Raw genomic sequence first — 22,041 nt, 5'->3', positions numbered from 1 at the left:
TAGCACTGGGTAAGAGCACTGATGACTTTTCAACACCAGCACCCTGCATTACAATTTTCAATGTTATTAAAGCTACCTAGCAGGAAGAAAGGTTCTAGTACAGTGTCCACTTGATTTCTCTATGTTCTACAATCAAAGTGTCTTCAGCAACAGCGGCTCACTCAGTTGTGTTAGGCAACTGAGAGATATTCTGTGCATGAAACTGACTATAGCTTCTGTGAGCAGCATTATTCCCCAATACAGGGCAGAGAGAGCCAAATGAAACTGACTGAAATCATAGCTACAGTTAAAGTATGTTAAAGCTTAGGATTAATGAAAAACATCACTCCATTGAAATCCTCAGTTACTTCTTTCACCCTACTTCCATTCTTGAGGCAATGACAAGAGCTCTATATGAATTCTAAGTCTGATCCTATTCCTCTTCTACTGAATATTCACCAAAGTCACTTATTGCTTTCATCACAGCATCTCTCGCAGTTTCTTCTTGTTTCTTTTTGCTTAATAACTTCATTAGCAATACTGTCCTTAATCTCTTTTAGAATGAAACAAACTAGTAAAATTGAGTAGACACAAAGTCATGCCCTTAACCAAGAAATTATTTGCATTTGATACCTGCTGGGAAAGGTAAACCAATTTACTTCAGTGTGTCATTGGGTATATCAACCATACTGCAGGGCAGGCCTCATGCCTAGCAGTAGTTGGTAAACGTAAAACATATTTTTTGTGTATGCTTTTTGTTTTGTTTGGGTATTGCTTGTCACGTTGATTTTCTTTCATCTTTTGGTTTGTCTGTTTTGATTTTTTTTTTTGTTTTTATTGTTTTGAGAAAGGCAGAGAGAAAAAAAAACATGAAGCTATGTGGGTAGGGAGATCTAGAACTCCTGGAAAGTGTTGTGGGAAGAGAAAGAACAGGATAAAAATATATTCTATGAAAAAATTAATATAGCATAATAAAGAATTAGTCTTACTATGACTGTATCATTTGTGGTCTTTTCAACTCTTCAAATTATGAGATACTTAATATGTTATTATACTCAATATACTATGATCCAGTAATATAGAGCTCTGATATTTCATGTAGATTCCAAATTCTTAGAAACATGATATTTGAGTCTTTTTTCTTTCTATTTTTATGGAAAAAACCTTGGCGGGCAGGGGTGCTGCACGCCTTTAATCCCAGCACTTGGGAGGCAGAGGCAGGTGGATCTCTCTGAGTTTGAGACCAGCGTGGTCTACAAGAGCTAGTTCCAGGACAGCTCCAAAGCTACAGAGAAATCCTGTCTTGAAAAAACAAAAAACAAAAAAAACAAAAACTTATATTTGAGGAATAAGTACATGTACAGCTTTCAAGAATGGGGAGAAAGTATTAATTAGCACATCAAAATCATAATCAAGTTCACAATTGTGTAAGAGAGCTCCATGAAACCACTGAACTCGACCACTCTATGGGTATAAAAAGTTTTTTAGTGGTTGTTGAAACAAATTGCCAGAAGAGGAAATAGGCTTTATGGGGATTTTGAAGGCTTTAGGGAAGATTCTTTCCTCTTGGAAGATTTTTCTATATCTTGGGTAAAACAGGGTCATTGGGCTTTGCCCTCTGGAAAGGAGTCTGTACTTATTCTGGTCAGGCCAGTTTAGGAAATCAGATATATTTTGCCTGTGGCAGTTGGCCATTTAGGGAGAAAAACAAAACTAAAATTATCTGATAAGAAGGTTTATGCGGACTGCTCAGGGTTAATTTTTTGTTTTCTCATCTCAGGTTAACCATTGTCATCTGCACAGCATTCTAGAGGCCTGCTTGCGACCTCACATTCCAGCCTATTGTTGGCAAAAGGGCCAAAACTATCTTCCCATCACTACTTCTGGCTGAGCAGGATTGGTGTCAGAGGGATCTTGGGAAATATAGGAAATGAGTCAAAGGTGGGGAGTCAGGCAGTGAGTAGACAGTAGGAAGCCTGAAGAAACTTTTTCAGAATCACTGACCCTTGGGTCATTTCACTAATTGTTCCCTGAAACAAATTCTAAAGGGTCAGGAAGCAGTTATTGTTATGACACAGGGTTAGGGTTAAGGTGGGCCTAAGTGGGGTAAGAGTCATCAGTGCCCCAAAGAGGATCATAGCAAGAATCTTACATTGGAGTCAGCCTTTGAAGACGAGACGATAGTTTACAAGCTAATTCGTGTAAGATGTTTTAATCTTCTTTTCCATTTGACCAACTAACAATGTAGTACCAATTCTGTTCAATGAGGACAAGACAGGAGCCTTCCTTTTCAGTGATCAGAAAGTTGAGAGTTTTATAGGGCCACTGAGGCTAGGAAGGTGATCTGACTTTGTAGGTCTGAGGTTGGCTCCTAGATGGAGTGGATTATCTGTTAGGATAGATGGAGACTATAGCCCAGGATCCTGGACACAGGACTCTAGTCAATACTGAAGCTTTTGAACTTATTCCAGTTGTGACTGGGAGGGTCATGGCTCATTTCTCTTTCAATGTTGAGGATGAGTTGAACACGTAATGAAGTGGGGATGCATGAGTCATGGATTAAGGTGTCTGCATATTGAGACTAGACCAATACCAGAAGAAGATTCCTTATGGAGCTAGTTAGGATTTGGAGACTAAGGTGTTAACATACTGCCAAGACTAGAAGGAGAGTGAGGTTGATGATGGTTATTGAAAAGGCAATCAGCTGGTGTTTCTGGAGGATAGGAAGGTACCAGCAGAGAGGAGAGGAGGGAATGGTCTCAGGGCTATGGAATGTGAAGTTTAGAGTTACTTTTGTGAAAGGGATGGCCACCAGGAGATGCATGGAGTTGCATTGAGGGACTTATCAGTATTTCTGTAAGCACAGTACATTCTCAGGAAGTCATTTTGAATGGCCTTCCATGAGGTGGCAGCAGAAGATAGGTCCTGATGTTGGAGATTTCAAAGCTTCAGCTGGATGATGGTTGTCGTATGGTCTCTGCTATGGCATCAGCAGGAGTGGGCAGATCCCCTTTGAGAGATTTAAAATTTTTAACTTTTTGTCTGTTGGAAGGCCCAAATCTTTCTAAATCAATATAGGTAAACCCTTCAACCCCTAGGCCTATTTGTCATCCTAGGGGTCTTGGATAGTGAAGATCACTGTGCCCCTTTCAGGGTCAAGTTTGAGTGAGAGTTATTGGGGTTTCTAATCCATAGCTTGAGGAGAAAAAAAAAGATATCTACAGCCCCAGAATGAGTAATTTTCCCATGAGGTCTCAGCTTTACGGTTTGGTTGTTTGGTTCCGAGGAAATTAAATACATTTAGAGCCAGCAAGGAGGGAAGAGGACAGAGTGAAACCACCTTTGACTGAACAAGCTGCATAGAGGTCAAAATAAATGTGAATGTCTGAAGCATATCCTGCTTCAGGACAGAAGGTAAACTAAAGGAGCTTTGGGAGGGGAGGGCTATTCAGCAAACATTTGAAAATTCCAAGCATGTTGTGCAATCCTCTTGGTTGGGAGTATAGAAAGAAGACTAAGCCCCTTAGAAGGAAAGATTCCAAATGCTGAGATGGGTGTTATATGGAAGACCCTAGGCTTCAGCTTTCCTGTCAAGTGGCAAAGAGTACTTATGAGGTCATGTGTTCAGACATCACTTAAGCTACAGAAGATGCATCCTGGCCATCAATCCCTGAAATCCGGCTACAGCATGTATGGTGAGGAGAACCATATCCAAGTATGGGCCGACAGCCAGCAGGTGAGAAACCTTCAGAAAAACTCAGGCACTGGGTAAAATGATTTTGTTACTAGAATCAGTGGAGGATTGAGGCAGGGCATGTTCAGTATGGTCCTGGAGAAGTTTTCTGTGCTTTGTGGGAGCCTAGCCTGTTTGGATGCTCACCTTCCTGGACCTGGATGGAGTGGGGAGGACCTTGGACTTCCCACAGGGCAGGGAATCTGGACTGCTCTGGACTGCTCTGGACTGCTCTTCAGACTCCAGAGGGAGGGGGAGGGGCAGAGGAGAGGGAGAGGAGTGAGGGGACGAGGGAGGAGTGAGGGGATGGGGAGAGGAGTGGGAAGAGAGGGAGAGGAGTGGGGGAGGGGGGAAATGGGAGGCGGGTAAGAGGCAGAAATTTTTTCAATAAAAAAATAAATTAAAAAAAAAGAGTGAAAGAAGGTTACGAAGTAGAGCTCAATCCAGAGGTAAATTTTTCAAGAGCAAAATGACAGTTTTATATTAGCTCAAATGGGTCTAGGAAGGGAGGAACTCAGAGCATGACTCAAATGTGAGTTGGGGCTAGAGTTAGGAGTTGAGTTCAAGAAAGGTGAAGTTGAGAAGGTCACTTTGAAAAGTGAGTCTTAATGAGTCTATTAGCCATTTATACATTTCCTGAGAACTGGGGTAGGTGGGAATGTAGAAAGGCCACTGTAATGCTAAGGCCCTTTGAACAAACTGGGTGATTTTAGAGATTAATACCAGGCTAATTTCTGGTTGTATGGATCTAGAAAGTTCAATTCTGAGCAAAGCATTATTCATGAGGTGGGAACAGACCATTTCTGCAGTTTCCGCCATAGCAGGGAAATTTTCCCCATATCCTGAGAAGGTGTCTGTTATAGTAAGAAGAGATTTATGTGTTTCGTTAAGTGGCATATGTGTGAAATCTATCTGCCAGTCCTGTGCTGGAAGATTACCCTGAAATTAGTGTGGGGTAAAGAAAGAAGGGATGGGGCAGTCGTGGCTGATAGTCTAAAGAAGCGGGAAAAGGCTGGGTTAGAGGAAAAGAGACTGTAGAAACCAGTAGAAAAGTGGAGACCCACATGAAAGGCCTTGTGAAAAGCCACTAGGAAGGGGTTTCCCTAAGCATCAGAGAGACAATTACTGTCCTGTAGAATTTTGAACCATTTGCTCATACGGTGGAAAAATTTGTCAAGATCAATGAGAGTTTGGAAGTCCAGTGTGCCATTTTCAGGCAATCAAGACTGATTGTCAAGTTTGTATTGATGTCAAGCTGTATTATAGCAAAGAATATGACAGCAAAGTATAAATGGTATCTCTGGGCCTGAGAGAGGAAAAAGACAAACTTAACCTAGTAGACTGAGAGAAGTGAGTGAAGCAAGTACCAGAAGAAAGTGGCTGAAGGTATAGACTCAAAATCTGAACTCAAATATGGTGGATTCTAGAAGCCTGAAGACACAAACAATCCAATCCTAGGAGGGCCAAGTAAGCAACTTGGTTCTGTTAGGAGAAATTATAACTGTAATAAGAGTAGGGAGACCATCCTTCACCTTTTATGATTGCAGATAAATTTAATGAAGCTTAGTTTTTAAGGAAAGAAAGCTCGAAATAGCACAGCTAAGATAGGGGACATCAAGATTTATTTTCAATACTTAAGAGTTTCAAAACATAATGAAAATAGAGTGGCGAAGTATTTGTAAAGCAGAAGAAAAATTAGAACAATATACTAAGAGTAAAATTATGAGAAAATATGACAGAATTGAGGATGGTTATTTAATCTAGGAATGGAATCCCCACTTGTAAGGGATCAAGGGTGTTGAAAGCCTATAAAACTGTATACTAAGAACACAAACATAGTCAGCGACAGTTGAAATTCACTACTGGTTAGGCCCAACTACATTTTTCCTTTTGTATTCCTTCATGTTTACTTGCTTCTTGTTCAACACTTTCATGCTAAAGATGAATCTCAGGATACCATGAATGCCCTGTGTTATATCACAGTGTCCCAACAGACAGTGTTTTACATTTGGTTTTGTATATGATCATGAAAATCTTATTTCAGGGATTCCTGGTGACATAGACAAACTTTGATTATTATTGCAATTCATGCTTGTAAAATTATAATTATGTTTTTACATCACATTGTGGTGATTTTCATTTTTATTATTTTTGTTATGTGCTACCTATTATATGTCAATTGAATAATAGCCAGTTTCAACTTCTGAACTATTATAGATATTCAATCAATCAGCACCTGATAGTGGATAAACATGCAAGATGGTTGCAATATTATTGTGTTATGTCCTTTTCTCACTTACTCTGCCCAGGTGGTTTAATTTAAAAAAAATAAGATCAATGTTTGTTCAAATTGTTTTTACTCACTAAAGAACACATTAAGAAAGACAAAGAGCTTTTTAATGATCATTTCTAAGTGCCTCTAAGGAGCTGTTAAATTGGATTATGAGGAGTGTTTTGGTAGTGACTGAAGTGTTATAAGAAGACAATACCTGCTTTGTGAAGTAAGGTAGATAAAAAATATTCGATGTTCCATGTTACTTTTCCTACACATGCTTTAATGAACCAGTGTGTATTTCTCTATTTCTTCATGAGATTGCCCACATAGTGGGCTCTTTGTCTTTCTTAAGGTGAATAATCTTGGCTTGTCTTCAGTTTGTGGAATGTGTTCACCTTGGCAAAACTGATTTGAGAAGAAAGACAATTCATAAAAAGCTTTTCATACTAATGCTTAAAAACATTGATATTTATAACTTTTCTCGTTTCATATTAAGTCATAAATACCAAGATTATTCACTGTTTCACTGTTGTGAAACTTGAAGCTAACTTTCCATAGAATTGTGCTCTCTCTCTCTCTCTCTCTCTTTCTCTCTCTCTCCCCCTCTCTCCCTCTCCCCCCCCCTGCAGTTTCAAAGGGTTTCTTTTTTTCTATTAGTTACCTGATGCTGGTTTTGACAGAAGTGATGAGCAAGGGATAGCTATTCATGAAGCTACAGCCAGTATAGATTAGTAGTTGACTGTATGCTTTGAAGGTAAAAAGCCCTGAGTTCAATTTCAGCACCCTAATTCCACCAAAGGCACTGCCATAAAGGAAAATAATGGGAATTAAAGATAAATATAAGTAAAACTAGAGAAGAGAAGCAAAGAAAGAATACACAGGGATTTCAATTTGATGATTATGGAGCTAGAGATGTGGCTCTGTAAATATACTAGCTGCTTTTTCCTAGAATCCAGGTTTGGTTCACAGCATCCACATGGTGCCTCACAGCCATATACAGCTCTAGTTTTAGGGGATCTAACATCTTCTTCTGGTATCCACAGGTATCAGGCAGAAATGTGGCATACAAACATACATGCAGGTAAAACAGTCACACACATAAATGCTAAACTAATATAATTTAAAAGGAATATAGGTATCTTCAATTAAAACCTATGCTTATGTACAAGTAGAGAATTCATTCAAATATATTTCCTGTATTGACACTAGTTCAACAGAGAGATTAAGTTGCTTATTTTCATGTAATTTTTCATTTACATTATTAGTTATAAAATCAGAATAAATCAAATATAAAATGAAGCAAAATTAATAGTTTTCAATTTTGTTTTTAAATCTCCATCTCTAATTCACAAACTCTAATTGCTAATATAGTTCAAGAAACATTGAATTTAAGGGTAGAATTGAACATCATTTAGCAAGAAGAATGAGCAGCAACTTTAAAAATATTGCTATTTAATAGAATCTCTACCTTTCAACCAAGTTATCATTCATTCATTATTATAAGTGATCTACCATTGAACTATCTAACCAGACATTTTCCTTTTTAATTACTTTTGTTCATACGATATTTTGATCATATTCTTTCTCCTGTCCCACTCCAATATTCTTCCCACTAACTCCAAGCTCTCCCTGTCTCTCCCTCCCCCCCGAAGAAACACCAATCCAAAGGAGGGGTGGGGAAACCCAAATAAAAACAAACAGGCAGACACAAACAAAAGAAGGAAGAAAACTAATAAGAGAAAAAAATCTTACCAAAACAGAACAAAACAAAACAAAGGTGCTTACAAAAAACCAACAACAACAAAAACATGGAACATTTTGTGTTGGTCCACTACCACTAGGCATGGGGCCAGCCGTGGACTGTGGTTGACAGACAGTGATATTCTATTGAAGGAAGTTGATTTTTCCTTTGCCAGCAGGTATCGGATCCTGATAGCTTCTTGGATAGGAGCTGGACTATATGATTTTTCTATTTTTGAAATGAAAATTACCAATTACATTTTAATAATCAACTTGCAGAAAAGTTCATGTTATTCTCTTAATATTATTATGCTTCCCTTAAACATGTTAGCTACAATCGAGCAGTGGTGGTGCATACCTTTAATCCCAGATCTTGAGAGGCAGAGGCAGGCAGATCTTCATGAGTTCAAGGCCAGCCTGGTTTACAAAGTGAATTCCAGGACAGAGAAGCCCTATTTTGAGAAACAAACAAAAGTTAAATCCATCCTTTGGGGTGCCATTCAGAAAAGCATTTGTTTTTTTTTTTTTTGTTTTGTTTTTAGAAAAACTAAGTGAAGGTGACAGTTTTAGCTCACTGAGAATTATTTTGACTCACTATTTTTAAATAACAAGCCACTGGAAGAATGAAGTATAGGAGATAAGCCAGATTTCAAGCTGACAATAGAATGAAACTTTGCCACATAGGAACAAAATGAGAGAGGTCCATTGAATATTTTTATTTCCTCAACTGGACTTTAAATGAACATATTGGGTCAGAACTAAAACATTTGTGTTGCCATACGTATACAGCTACACATTAGTGTGTACATATAGTATATAACGACTACAGAAAGTTTAAAAAAGCACATTTACTAAACATTTTTCTAGACTTTTTTTGAAAACTCAACACTGCTCAATTTATTTTTCTATGAAGCCAAAAACTAATAATATTTGCTCTTAGTGAGTAATTAGGTTATCATCATAATCATTATTGAAGCAGGATGCTAGCTAGCTATAGGAGCTGTGTAAAATATATTGACTGCCTTCCTCCAGAGTAATTGCTGGACCAAGCCTCTTTGTGCCCATAATCAATTTTAGCAATAAATGTTCTCTAGCTTGAAGCACTTTGTCCCACAAAAACTCAAGAGCTCTTTGAAAAAAAATGATATTTCTTAAAGATTGTAATCATTGATGTCTTTGTCTTGTGTATGGACAAGTATTGATTCATTGTCATTGTTTAATCACCTCAAATCTCAGCTAACACAAACACTATTATTTCAAGTATACACGTATGACACAGCAATTTTCTTTTCTTTGATAAAATTCCTCATGTGTTCCTAGGTTGCTCTGGGTCGACAAAGTAGATTTGCTGGTTGTAACCATGCTTTTTTTCTGGATGCCTAGTTGCCTCCTAGTGTGTAACACTCTCCTATGAGATAGCTAGGGCAACTTGTCTCTCTTTCACATCTCTCATCTTCTCCAAACCTGGCTCAGGTGTGTTTCAATAGAAAAAAAAATTCACACAGAGTACAGAAAAACTGGTCTAACCCTTTTGAGGTCAACATTTGGAAGTAGGATGCGAACCTCTCTGATGCATTTTACTTGTCAAAGCAAGTCAGGGGCTGACACAGATTCAAGAGGCAGGAAATGGGGAAGAGAAAAGCAGCGAGATCACAATGTAAAGGGCATGGGCTCATTAAAGGATGAAATATTTGGACCAATTTTGTTGTTAATAAACCATTTAGAGCAGATGTTCTTGCACAATGTAGTTCCCCTGCCAAGTAATATTTTCATACAAGAATAGCCTCTAAACAATGCCAATAACAGTCTTTCTGAAATAGTATAGTTAGTTAAAACATAATTAGTTAAAACATGACTAATTTTATTAAAATTAAAATATGGCTTAAGTGTATCAAAATTAGAAGCCATCTTTAAAAGTCTAAAGACAATAGATGTGTGTCTCTATTTCTTTGAGTGCCATAACAAATATTCTCTGATGTAGTCTCTTATACATCTGTAATGTGATCATTTTCTGCCCCTCAATAGAACTTATGCTTAAAGAACTGGCTTACTGCGATTAGTGTAATCATAAAATGAAATTTGATCCTAGCATCTGAAGGTCATTGTGCTTGTACTCTCTTCCACCTTCCACATTTTCCTGTTAATAATTTATTCAACTTTTAAGGATCAGTAGAGAAACTCCTGCTTTCTGTTATTCTCCCAGAATGGAAAAAAAAAATCTCTCTTATTTGTACCAGCAGCACATTTATGACACCAGTCTCAAGAGGATTATAATTATAATTGCTTTAAAGTACACCTCTTTCCGAGAAGGTGACAAAATCTGCGAAAACAATAGCAATAGGTGAAGGGGAAAAAACACCTTTCATCTGTCTATTCTTCCTGCTGTGTGGGACAGAATGAAGCACGTGACTCATACTGATTAAATGTTGTGTAACTTAAATACTTCTCTCCTTTGACATCTGATGAAAACAAGTGAAGTGTTATATAATTTAACAACATTTTCTGCACAATTGAGAAAAACCAGAAGAGCAGTTTAAATAAGTGCTATTTGCTTTCAAGTACCATTTTCTTCAAAATAAATCCAATAAATGGAGGATTTTAAAATGCAACTGGCATGTTTATATGTTTATGAAATGCCTGAAGTAAATGCACAACCCCAAAACTTATTATTTTATTTGATGCTAATTTAATCCTCATCACCTATTAGGACTGTAATTTTAATTTTCACTTTAGTTGATGATAACAAGAGAATAGTTTTCAAAACCTTTAGACAATATTGCCTTAGTTGAGTTACTGCTCTGGAGCAGTCTTCGCCATATTTGTTAAGAATGCCAGTCATATGGATATCCCAAGGAGTTAACAGAATCTCTGATGTTAATCAATATAACAATTTACAGGTTTCGTTCTTTTTTCAAATGTTTAGTCTTTGTGAGTATGTATTTATGGGTGTCTGCTTAGAAAGTGACTAGATGAGCATGTGTGGTAGTGTATATATGGAGGTCAGAGAACAACTTTGGGTGCCAGTCTATATTATTACTTGAGACAGGGTACTTACTGTGCTCAACACTGTGAATATCAGTCTAGGTTGAACCATCTTCACAGCCCTAAACCTGAGAAAAATATCATAATGTATATGAAAGAAGTACCACTTTGCCCACTAGCTTGCCACAAATTCAGCCCAGCATAAAGAATAACTACTTTTGTCAAATAGCATGTGACATTAAGTAACTAAAGGGAAAGAACAGAAAGAACTGATTACATGAAAACGTTGCTATCTTGAGAGAGTGGAGAGATGACTAAGTGGTTAAGAGCACTTCTTGCTCTTGCGGAGGACCTGGTCTAGGTTTGGTTCTCAGGGTCTCTTCTCACTGCTCCAGCTTCTGCAGGCATGTGACATGTGCAGAGAAGAAGAAGATCACTCATACCCGATAAACAAAATAACAAAGTGAACAACAAAAACAAGTTTTAAAACTCGCATTTTGGAGATTATGAAGGTGCCCAAATTATAATTACCTGACAGTAATTCTGAATGATATTATAAGAAAATCACCATAACTTAAACAACATTTAGATAGCAAGAATGGTTAAGAGATTGGTAGGTAAAGTGTCTACATTTAGAGTTTATGTAATGCTTAATTGTGGTGACTTTAGAAAAATTATTTGTATTCTCTATGCCTCAAATTTATTATGTGTAAATTATAGGTGGGTTTCCTTGGTTATTGTAGAACTTAATTAGAGCAAAATATGTAAGGTACACTGATGTTTGGCTCAAAAATTAATGAATAAATCTATGTGAAAATGATTCATATGGAAAAAGCCAGTATTCAACCATGTACTACTACTACAATATTGGAAACATCTTCTGGTTCAACGTGTTAGAAGGAAATAGAAATACAAGAGGCATAGAAGCTTTTACTTACATACTTACATATTCTATACTGTGTAACCTTATGAATCATTTCCTTGATTTAGTGTCTACAAAGTGGCCTTCAGTATAGTCAAATAAAATATTATGAATTGACCAAGGTTCACTTCCTCAGTGAGCAGCAGAATAGCATGATTAGGGTAAAAAAACAATGTTTTGTCACACACATTGAACACATACAATTGCCCAGGACTGTAACTAGGAAAATATATATAAATTAAAGATAAAATATAAATTTATTATTTATTGAATACATGAATGTTCTTAGGTCATTGCTTTTACATATGTGAATAAAGTTATACCCCCTTAGATTTTATTTCATTCTAAGTACTGATAGATAATATTTCCTCAGTAATCTTATTTATTATGTCATATTTGTATATGACATGTATTTATGTATATGTGTTTACATACTTCAAAACAAAATGCTTCATTTTGACAACTTCATGCTATATTTTTATTTAAAACGCTTGTTGGAATAGATCATAACTCATTTATTTGCCTATCACTATGTGTCCAAATATAAATAATTTACCTATGTGATTTAGTATAAAAATTAAAGGTATCTTTCAGTATTTCAATGTATATGGAACATATAATTCTTATAAAAAGGAGTTATTAAATTCAAATATTGTAAGTCTTCTATGTTACATTTTTTAATTTCATTATGGCTATATAAAATAATATATAATACAAAATTACCAAAGTTTTGCAAATTTTAGTTTTTGAAAACATAGAGAAATGAACTAGGATTATCCATGGTAATTTACAAATGGTAAATCAGAAGTCTAAGTAAAAAATTCATTTTTTAAACAAAGTTTGTAAGAAATAGACTTTATCAGACAATGAAACATGCTGACTTTGTTAACCATGTTTTTCCTATATTGTTTGAAACAAACCATTTATAGACAATGACTTGATTGCCTTTGATTGTTGTGTTGCTACTGCTCAAGGTTGTAATGTGAAATCTGCCTGAGTCATTTTTTATGCACTTAATACTATAGCATACACATTGGTTGCTAGTGATTATGTTTTATAAAAATACACTGCTGACTAGAATGACATTTTGCAACTGGGGTGAATGTGAAAGTATTATATTATATAACTTAGCTGTTGAGTACTTCTTAGCTCCAAGGAATAACTTGGCTTTTTCTTCATTATCTTTGCAGCCAGATTTCAGTGCTATTTCTGGTACATAAGAGTCTCTAAAAGTATTTGATGCTAAGTGATAATGAATAAATACATGTTAATTTTCATCTGTTAAATCCTAAGAACATTCCAGAACTTCGATACTCCTGTTAAAGAAGAAAATGTATTCCAGTGATACATTTTGGTTTTTGCGATGACATTCCTAGAGATATAATTGGTAGATTAAGCCTAAATAAGAACATTTGGGCTTCCAATTCCTGCCTGACATGGATGTCTGCGACAATTTTTTGCAATGTGTGAAGTGTCAAAATAGTGATGGTTCATCCACTTTCTCATTTTTCTCTCCCGAGTAACTAGCTTGACTATACTGGCAGATTCCCTAGCCCAAGAATTTCCAGGTGCATTTATTTGGCTAATGGCAGCTCTTAAAAGAAACATGAAAGTAAGCATCTAGAATGATAAGGACACTTGAGTGATGGGAGATCCTCTCAGGCAGCCGTCTTACTTGTTTAATTGTCTACAGGCCAAAAATTACTCTCTTCTCTGAGTCTAGGAGTAAACATAGTTCTCTATTCTAGTGGTTTCATAAGACTCTATCTTCATCTTTGCAAACATTCTTTTGATAAGCTTTTACAATATTACTCATTCTTGCAATGGCCGATTGATCCTCAAAACAAAGTTGGAACCTTACTGCCTGGTCGGAACATTTAACATGAAGGATGACACAAGAAATATAATTTGAGTTTATCAAACACTTTCGCAATCTGGGAATATATTAGACACATGACATTTATTAGCTATTTAATCTTTATGATATCAAGCTAGATAGTGCTATTGATCACTCTGAATCTAAGCTCACAAGAGGGAATTGTCAAGAAGTATGAGCATTATCATTCAAAATACTGGAATAAATTCATGATAGTTAGCATCTTTTAAGCATATCTTATTTTTTTTAAAATTCCATTCTACAGAAAATTTTCACATCATTACCACACAATCTGGGTAATACAATATTTTGTTTTTAAAAACTGAAATAATTAGGCATGGATTAGAAGGGAGACTTGCCCACATTTCATAAGAATATAGAAGATTTGGATTTCAATAAAAGCATTGTGAATGTAGAGTAAATTTTATTCATAAAATTACAACTTTTGTGCTTTGTAAAACACATTTTATCAGAGTGAAATTTTCTTTCCAAATTCTCTCTCTATAATCCATAACCCTTTCAATCATTACATTCCTAAAATTAAAGCTGAAGCATGCTTTATTTGTCTTTATTGAGAGGCTTGTAAAGCATTATTAATATGTATTGTTCACAATTTGTACAGTGCTCATTCTTAAACATGCTAGTCCACAGAAGTATCATGAGGTTGTTACTCTGTTTCCAAGTATGATTGCTGTTCATTGAGCTATATAGCTTTATATATATATATATATATATATATATATATATATATATATATATCCTGTATGTATATTATGCTGCAATACAATGGTTGTTAAATTTTTTAAAACCATACTTAAGGAAAAATACCACCTATGAAGAGTTCCTCTTTAAACTATAGTGGGCTGTTTCATTTTGTGCTGAGCAGTCCAGCATCATTGCCTCCCTGGAGATCTTGAATCCTCACTTTTGCAGTCCTTTTGCTGTTTCCAGTGTCCAGACATTTGTAATCACTGAGCAGTCTCTTGACTTTTTGAGCAACAGATATATCCAAGGCTTGACCTTTTTGTAACCAGAAGGTCATGCTAAATTATCCGTGTGCTCTTTACCTCTTACTGGAACACTATATTGATCCTTCTGTATTTTCAGGTTAAAAGACTGATGTAACTCCGAATAGTTAGTGGCCCCTTAAACAGCTTCACAAATGCATTTCTGAGCTTTTTCACAGTTGGGGTTTTTTTCTTATTTTAATTGTTCTCCTCTTTGTTTATACCACCTATTAATATTTTTAACATTGTTGGGGCTTCCATGCTTCTTAGTTCTTTACTTACAGTACTGTAGAAGGGTTGTTATTTTATGATCACTTCATCTTGCTACTTGGGTTAGCAAAGAAGAAGTCAATAACCTCATGGGTGAATCTGCTGAGTAATGTCAAAAGTTCACTGAGTTCATTTAATAAAGGAAGCATTAGTCATGAAAGGAACTGAAGACAGAGAGCCACGGAGTCATGTGGCACAAAAAGGATGTGACACTTTGTTTCACAAAATCATTTTCTGCACTTGAAAAGAAAGCCATTAACGATGGGATTTCAGGAAAATAGGATGCTTTTCATTACCCTAAATGTCACCTGTGAACAAAAAAAAAAAGATGTTATAGATATCAAAGAGGAAATGGGATAGAAACAAACTGAGATTTAATTAAAATAGCCAAAGAAGCAACAGAGCAAGGGCGTGAATCTTCTATGAGCTTTCCAATCCACCATTTATTTCCTCATTCTCAGTGATTTATGTGCACAATTACAGTTCTCCTTCCTTACTATTCTTCTAGGGGCTTCACTTATACTCTTATACTATTATCTACTATTATAGGGGTTGTACTCATATACACTGCAAATGAGCTCAACATTTTCTATGTGATTCAATAGCATGCTAAAATTTCACATGTACCTAGTACTTAGCACTAGATAAATACAGAAGCGCTAATAGAATAAAGGTTAAAATCAACCCATATTTATTAAATATGAATGAGTTGCCCATCAAAATGCAATACCTATAGAATACAACATTTTTTCATTTAAACTTCACAAGTGTGCTCTGAGGTGTTATTATATCAATTTCCATTTTACAAATAAGTTCAAAGGTTTACTTGCTTTACTAGGATACCATAGCTAGTGAACAGGGCACCTGAGTGCCAAAGTTAGCTTCTGCTGCCTTTGTAACCTGTGATCCTTTGCAGTATAGTATCTATAATTCTGTCTAACAAGAAGTTGAGAGTAGTTAAAACCAAATGTAGGATGCAGGAATAATGAGATTTTTTTTTCTCTCTGTGGGGAAGTCATATTACATGTAGACTAAGCATCTGAAGCTCCGTGACATTTCGTTGAGAACTGCTTTTGTAGATGGGAATTTTACTCAAAAGTGCTTTGATATTTGCTTTTACATTAAAGCAAACATACATTAAAGGAAGCAGGGCAAAAACTGCTTCAGCAGTGCTCTTAAAGAACTGTTAAACCTTAAGATATTGAATTGATACTGCCATATCCAGGATGAATTCATTCAATCTCATTTGCTGGAATCATGTTTCTTCTGGATGAAAATATGGCCAGTGGAACAAATAAGACTTGTATTTCTGTTATGATACTTCAGTGAATCATTGGTTATATATGTGCTTTGAAAACTGATAAAATAATAGTATCAGTCTCTTTTCTACTAACATGCTGCTTCCTTGCACTAAGATCATCAACTAGTTATACTTGGGAACCTTTGAAGAGAGTAGTATCATCATTTACTCCTCTTCCATTTTGGTCAAATTTGCCGTTGAAGGGAAAATTACAGAGTCTGTGTCACATTTAGACTGTAGGTAAGATTCTCTAAGCTTGTTGGTCTTTACTTTTTTTCCCTAATCAAAGCATATGTTTGGTGCTATATGATATTTATATTAGGTGCTCTGAGACACATTTCATATTTCCCACCTTCTATTCTTTATGAATAAATGTCAGTTTCTCATCATTGTTCTTGGTTTGTCAGAGTTTGTCTGGCAACCAATATAGACGCCTGGTATGGCCTAAGAACAACAATCTTTGCCAGAAAAAAAATACATTTGCTTATATTAAAAACTGCTATATCTGGAAGATGCTTCTTTTCACAATTTTAGAAGACACTCTTTTCTCAGTTGCTTTGATAAAACTTGCTGCTGAAATAAACAGCATTTCAAGTTATACTTTAATTTACTTAGAAAACAAAATCTCAGTATTATGTTAACATTCCTGATATTTATGGTATTATTAGGAAATATACAGTCATCTGCTTAAAGAGTCATAAAATATCACAGTTTTAAGATTTGCTTATACATAATAGTATACATAATAATCATTTTAAAATTCTTTCAGCATGTTAATATTTTGTACTCTTTTCATTCTTACGCTGTAGTTTCAAAAAGAACTACTGGGACATAATTTCAAAAATATAGTTTGTAAAAAATTGTCCTTAGTTGATATCATATCACAAAACCTGAGCATACAAGAATGAGTGACTTGCCTGCAGAAGCCAGGATTTTCTTCATAGAACGCACCTATCTAGGCAGCTACAGGGCCAGTCATTGACATTGCTATCTGATTGTGGGACAATCCAACTTTTATGTCTTTAATCATAGATAAATCAATGTTTTTTCTTGAATACAGGGATTTTCTTGATAAGTAACTTACAAAGTTTATTTGCAATCTAAGTGGCTTGTGAGTAGTGGCAAATCACTAATGTTAGGCCTGTTATTTGACACGCAGGAGAAAACAATTCATGATTCGAGTCCACAGACTGGTATTTCCACAGTTATGTTTTCCTGGATCCACTTATTTAATGTTTGTGGTATTATCATTCTTGAATGTTTTCCCAGTTGGAAGGAACTACTGTCATCTGAGCATTATGTGTCTGATTTACCAATATAAGCTCCATGCAGCATCTTGCATAGGTTTGTTGATGTTCCATTAATTTCAGTGCTAGATAAGCTAAGTCTTTGTTGATAATCTTGGTGATAAGAGAGCTGAAAATAATCTCACCAAGAGGAATTGTGGATATTTTTAAATGAAAACTAGAAAATATTTGGAGTGTCTGTCAGAAGAAACAGTGTCTGTACAAGATAACAGAGTAGAAAGATGAGGTTGAAAGAATAGCATGGTAAGATGGAAGGAGCAGAGAGAGGCTTCAGAAGTTACCTAGAACCAATGCAAAACATTGCATTTATGATTTCTAGTTTTGTAACAAGGGGCTGCACAGCCAAGATCTTTGTCTCCCCTGCTCCTATAAGATGAGTGCATTACTGTTAAGATGACGGAAACGATGCAACGGTGATAAGATCCATTTGCACAATTCAGTGTCTCCCATCCCTAGTTTCTCTAAGAATTTTAGGACTTATTAGTGATTATAGTAATTTTTAGGTTCTTTAATGGAATTTCTAAGTAGATATCCTAGAAAAATAAGTGGAAAAACCTTATTAGAGTTATTTTCACCCTGTTTAATCCAATTTTTCTACCTACAGCCTCACCACACTGAACACCATGGATCTTATCTGATCCCAGAAGTTAAGCATGGTTAGGCCTGGATAGTACTTGGATGGGAGACCAACTAGGATTACTAGGTATTTGGGTGTAAGACCACCTAAAATTGCCAGGTATGATAGGCTTCAAACTAACTACTGGCTAACTAACTAAAATAAATCAGATATTCTCAAAACTTGATTTGTTTTAAGATGAGAACAAGACTTTCTGAATTATTGTATGTAAGGTGTGACAAAAGGCTGTTGAATAATATGACACAAAAATTAATTACGCTCTAAATTTCAACTTGCTGTCATTAAGAGTTTACGTACATTTGTCCTAATGTTATAATTTCTTTGATCCTCGTGATCAGCTTGAACTTTCTTTTTCATCCATTACTCCTGGCCACTTATTAATTTGATATATCAAATGCCCTTAAATATAGTTTTAAATTCCCAAAGCCTTTGTCATAGATATGAATCATAAAAAAATGTAATTTCTTCAAGTGGGTGTGTTTTTTTATTTCAGTTTGGAAAGCAGCGCATAGACAACCTCTTCAGTGACCTGCAGGATGGGAAACGCCTCCTAGACCTCCTGGAAGGCCTGACAGGACAAAAACTGGTAGGAACCTTCCTTCCTTCTTTCCTTCTTTCTTTCCTTCCTTCCTTCCTTCCTTCCTTCCTTCCTTCCTTCCTTCCTTCCTTCCTTCCTTCCTTCCTTCCTTCCTTCCTTCCTCCCTCCCTCCCTTCATTCTCTTTCTCCCTCACTCTCTTCCCTCGCTCCTTCTTGCTCTTTCTTTTCTTTCTCATGTATATGTGTGTGGGAGTGGATGCATGTTTTCATGTGGACATACAGACATGTGTGTGCGTGTGTGTGTGTGTGTGTGTGTGTGTGTGTGTGTGTGTGTGTGTGTGTGTGTGAAGGCGAAAGGTTGACTTAAGATATCTGGCTCAGTCTCTCTCTGAGGCAAAGTCTCTCACTTGAACCTAGACTTCATCAATTCAGCTGGTCTATTTAGAAAGCTTTCTTCTGTGGTCCCTGTCTCTGCCTCCTGAGCCCTCGGATCACAGACAGGTTACCATGCCTATTTGGCAACTATGAGTGTGCTAGGGATTCATACTCTGGCACTCAAACTTGTACATTGAAAAATCTCCCCAGTCCAGGAAATTTCTTGTGAAATTTACAGTAATCTCAATGAAGTGTCAGACCTCAAAGAACTAGTTTTATTTCAGTTATCTAATGAAATTCACCAATGTATTAGATAAACAAGACAGTCTTATTACTGAACTAGATCATATTATAAATTTCTTTTTGGCATTGTCTATCTTTTACAGAATAATATAGTAAAAAATGTCAGCAATACATTCTGTTAATAAGCAATATGTGCCTTTACTTTTTAAAAATGCTTCTTAAGGACTAATTGTATAAAATTTTATGCATAATGACTTTAAACTTATCTTTGTGCTGTTTTATATTTTGCACATATTTTAAATGTACCTGTATTTTATAAATAAAATTATTTTAAGTACAGCATAATAAAATGTTAGTATTTAGTCTGATATCCAAAAGCAAATGAGATGAAAATGTAATTTCCTTTTGAGAACTTTAACTTGTATAACTTTAGAACATTCCTATGAAGGACATAACATGGTAATACAATGTTATAGGTCACTAAAGTCATGGAAGAGTCTGAGTTCAGTTGATGAAAGTCTCATAATGGAGAAAAACCTCTTAAATCATAATCTCTTGACTTAGAAATCTTGTTTTAAGATGTCTATTATTCTTGTAAGCAGGGCTTAGGACGCCATTCTACCTACAGTCATCCACTCTGCGTATCTAATGAGCCCTATTCAATTACTGCTTTAATCTTATCTCTTTTCCCTTTACCATAGCTCTCCAGCATGCGCATTTAAGCATGTGCCTGCACATGAGCACGACTCCACACACAAGCCAAGGCTTTGTATGTACTATAGAAACTCTAGCTGTCTATCAAAGTTAGATCTGGCCAAAATCCTATCTCTGAGTTGCCTCCTGCAATTCTCCCACACCAAGCCAAGTTGGTCCCTGTTCGCTCAGTCATTGCCCAGAATTTTGCTTTGTTGTCTTGTTTGCCTATTTTGCTTTGTGTGCGTCTTTGTGTTCTGACAGTCCTTGAAAAACATTGGCTTCTGCTTGCTATTGAAGGCTTTTATAGAACAAACTTCTAAAATTAATTTCTCCCTCTTAAATTCCATAGAATTCATTTTTTTGCTTTTAATTACTTAAAATAATATTTTGGTACGTATATGGAAGCATGGCTATGAAAATGATTTTCAAATATTGTAGCTATGCTGAAAAGCCATACTTTGTGCATTCATTTTTAATTAACTTCAATAATTATATAGGATTAGTATGTTACTCTATTAACTCAAAGTGTTACATTTTTCTGGTTTACTAACCCATTTGTCTTATTTTTGAGATTATAATATAATTACATCTCACCCTTTTCTTTTCTCCTTCTGATTTACTCATATACTCCTCTCTACTCTCTTTCAAGTGCATCACCTCCTATTTCATTAGTTGCTTTTGCATGTATATACATAAATACATATATGTTCTTTAAAATAATCTGTTTAGTCTGTATAATATTATTTATGTGCATGTTAATTATATGCATATTTGATATATTTTTATGAACTTTTAACTTGGGTTGATGGCTTCCTAAAATAAAATATTCAAATTCTTTACATTTAAACTTTTGTCAAATAGCCAATTGGAAGGGGCAGTGTAGGCTTAGTCTTAATTTCACTATATGCATATATGATATTTAAGTGTATATGCAGAACATGTGCATTTTTATAATGGTGATAAAGAAATTAGTGCCTGTGAGCATCCAGCTACTCTTGGTAATTATGGGTCAGTTCTGTTCATAAATAAAAAAATAAATAAATCTCACTGTCTTTCATAAACTGTTCTCATTCTCTGCACACTTATGATGACATTTTGCTGCTTTTCTGTAAAAAACATTTTCTTTACCTTTGTTTTCTTGATGCTTGTGGTGGTAAATAGAAAAATACTAAAATATATGCTGTTATCACTTGGACATTCATGGGGTAAAATTTTCTAAGATATGAAAAGTGGAGATTTCTGTTAATGAGGCTATGCTTGGAGATGGAGGAAGTGAGGGAACAAGACATTTATGTCTTTTACAAAGGATACTAGTCAAGTCATCTTGGCGAATAGAAGACTTAGGATAAATGTTGGAAGCTTATCCAGCCAGTTTAAAGAATAAGGTTCTCTAGGGTATGGAAGTCTTAAGAAGGTTGGGAAGACTCTTGGAAAGTACACGGTAAAATTAAAAGTACAAAAGTACATTATTTATTCTATACATACACAAAGTAAAGAAAAGGTAAGATAAGTAATGAGAAAATTCTGACTGCATAGGCCCAGCCCAAATGTTAAAGCCTTGCTCCACTGATAATTTCTGTAAATACACATTAATTCTTTTAAGTTTAGAATAATTACATATACAAGTTGTATGGAACCATTGACATTGCAAGTTGCTTAATAATAATGTGAAGTACCTTGCATGTACTACCAACTCCATACAGCAAAAATCTGAAAATACTATATCAAAACTCCCCATCTAACGTTTTTACACACATTCCTATTTAAAGCTGTAGAACAGCTATTTTTATTAGCTCTGTTTTAACAGGTGAGACTACCGGAGTATGGGAAGAAGTTTCTCATGCTCACATAGTCCAAAAGTGCAAGAGCAAAAAGTTGAAACCAGGTTTTGGAGGTCATGACTTTTACTAAACAATAGCCTCCCTAAGCTTAACATGAGAGCTATATAAATCACTGGTTTCAGCAGCTGACTTGTTCTGACATTGTTTTTGAAGATATCAAGGAAAAGTTGTTAGTAGGAAATGACTTTCTGATATATTCCTGGAGATAGCTAATGAAAACTTGCATTAAGGGAAATCCATCAAAAATAATAATTGTTAATAAATACAAGCATCATAACAATCAAATTTCTAAAACTTATCAGTTAGAAAAAATAAGGTGT

At 35.4% G+C, this 22,041-nt stretch overlaps 1 protein-coding gene across 8 annotated transcripts in view; it reads left to right on the top strand.

The window, feature by feature from the left end:
* Dmd (dystrophin) overlaps positions 1-22,041 on the top strand; it is a 2,313,977-nt gene that overhangs the window by 434,873 nt on the left and 1,857,063 nt on the right. For all 8 annotated transcript variants that reach the window (XM_075957213.1, XM_075957212.1, XM_075957218.1 and 5 more), the window contains exon 3: positions 18,522-18,614. In XM_075957213.1, coding sequence (XP_075813328.1) covers positions 18,522-18,614 — 93 coding nt within the window. The remainder of the gene's footprint in view (positions 1-18,521; positions 18,615-22,041) is intronic.

Source organism: Microtus pennsylvanicus, chromosome X (assembly GCF_037038515.1).
Source record: "Microtus pennsylvanicus isolate mMicPen1 chromosome X, mMicPen1.hap1, whole genome shotgun sequence".
Taxonomy (NCBI): domain Eukaryota; kingdom Metazoa; phylum Chordata; class Mammalia; order Rodentia; family Cricetidae; genus Microtus; species Microtus pennsylvanicus.
This window is presented reverse-complemented; position numbering and strand designations above follow the sequence as displayed.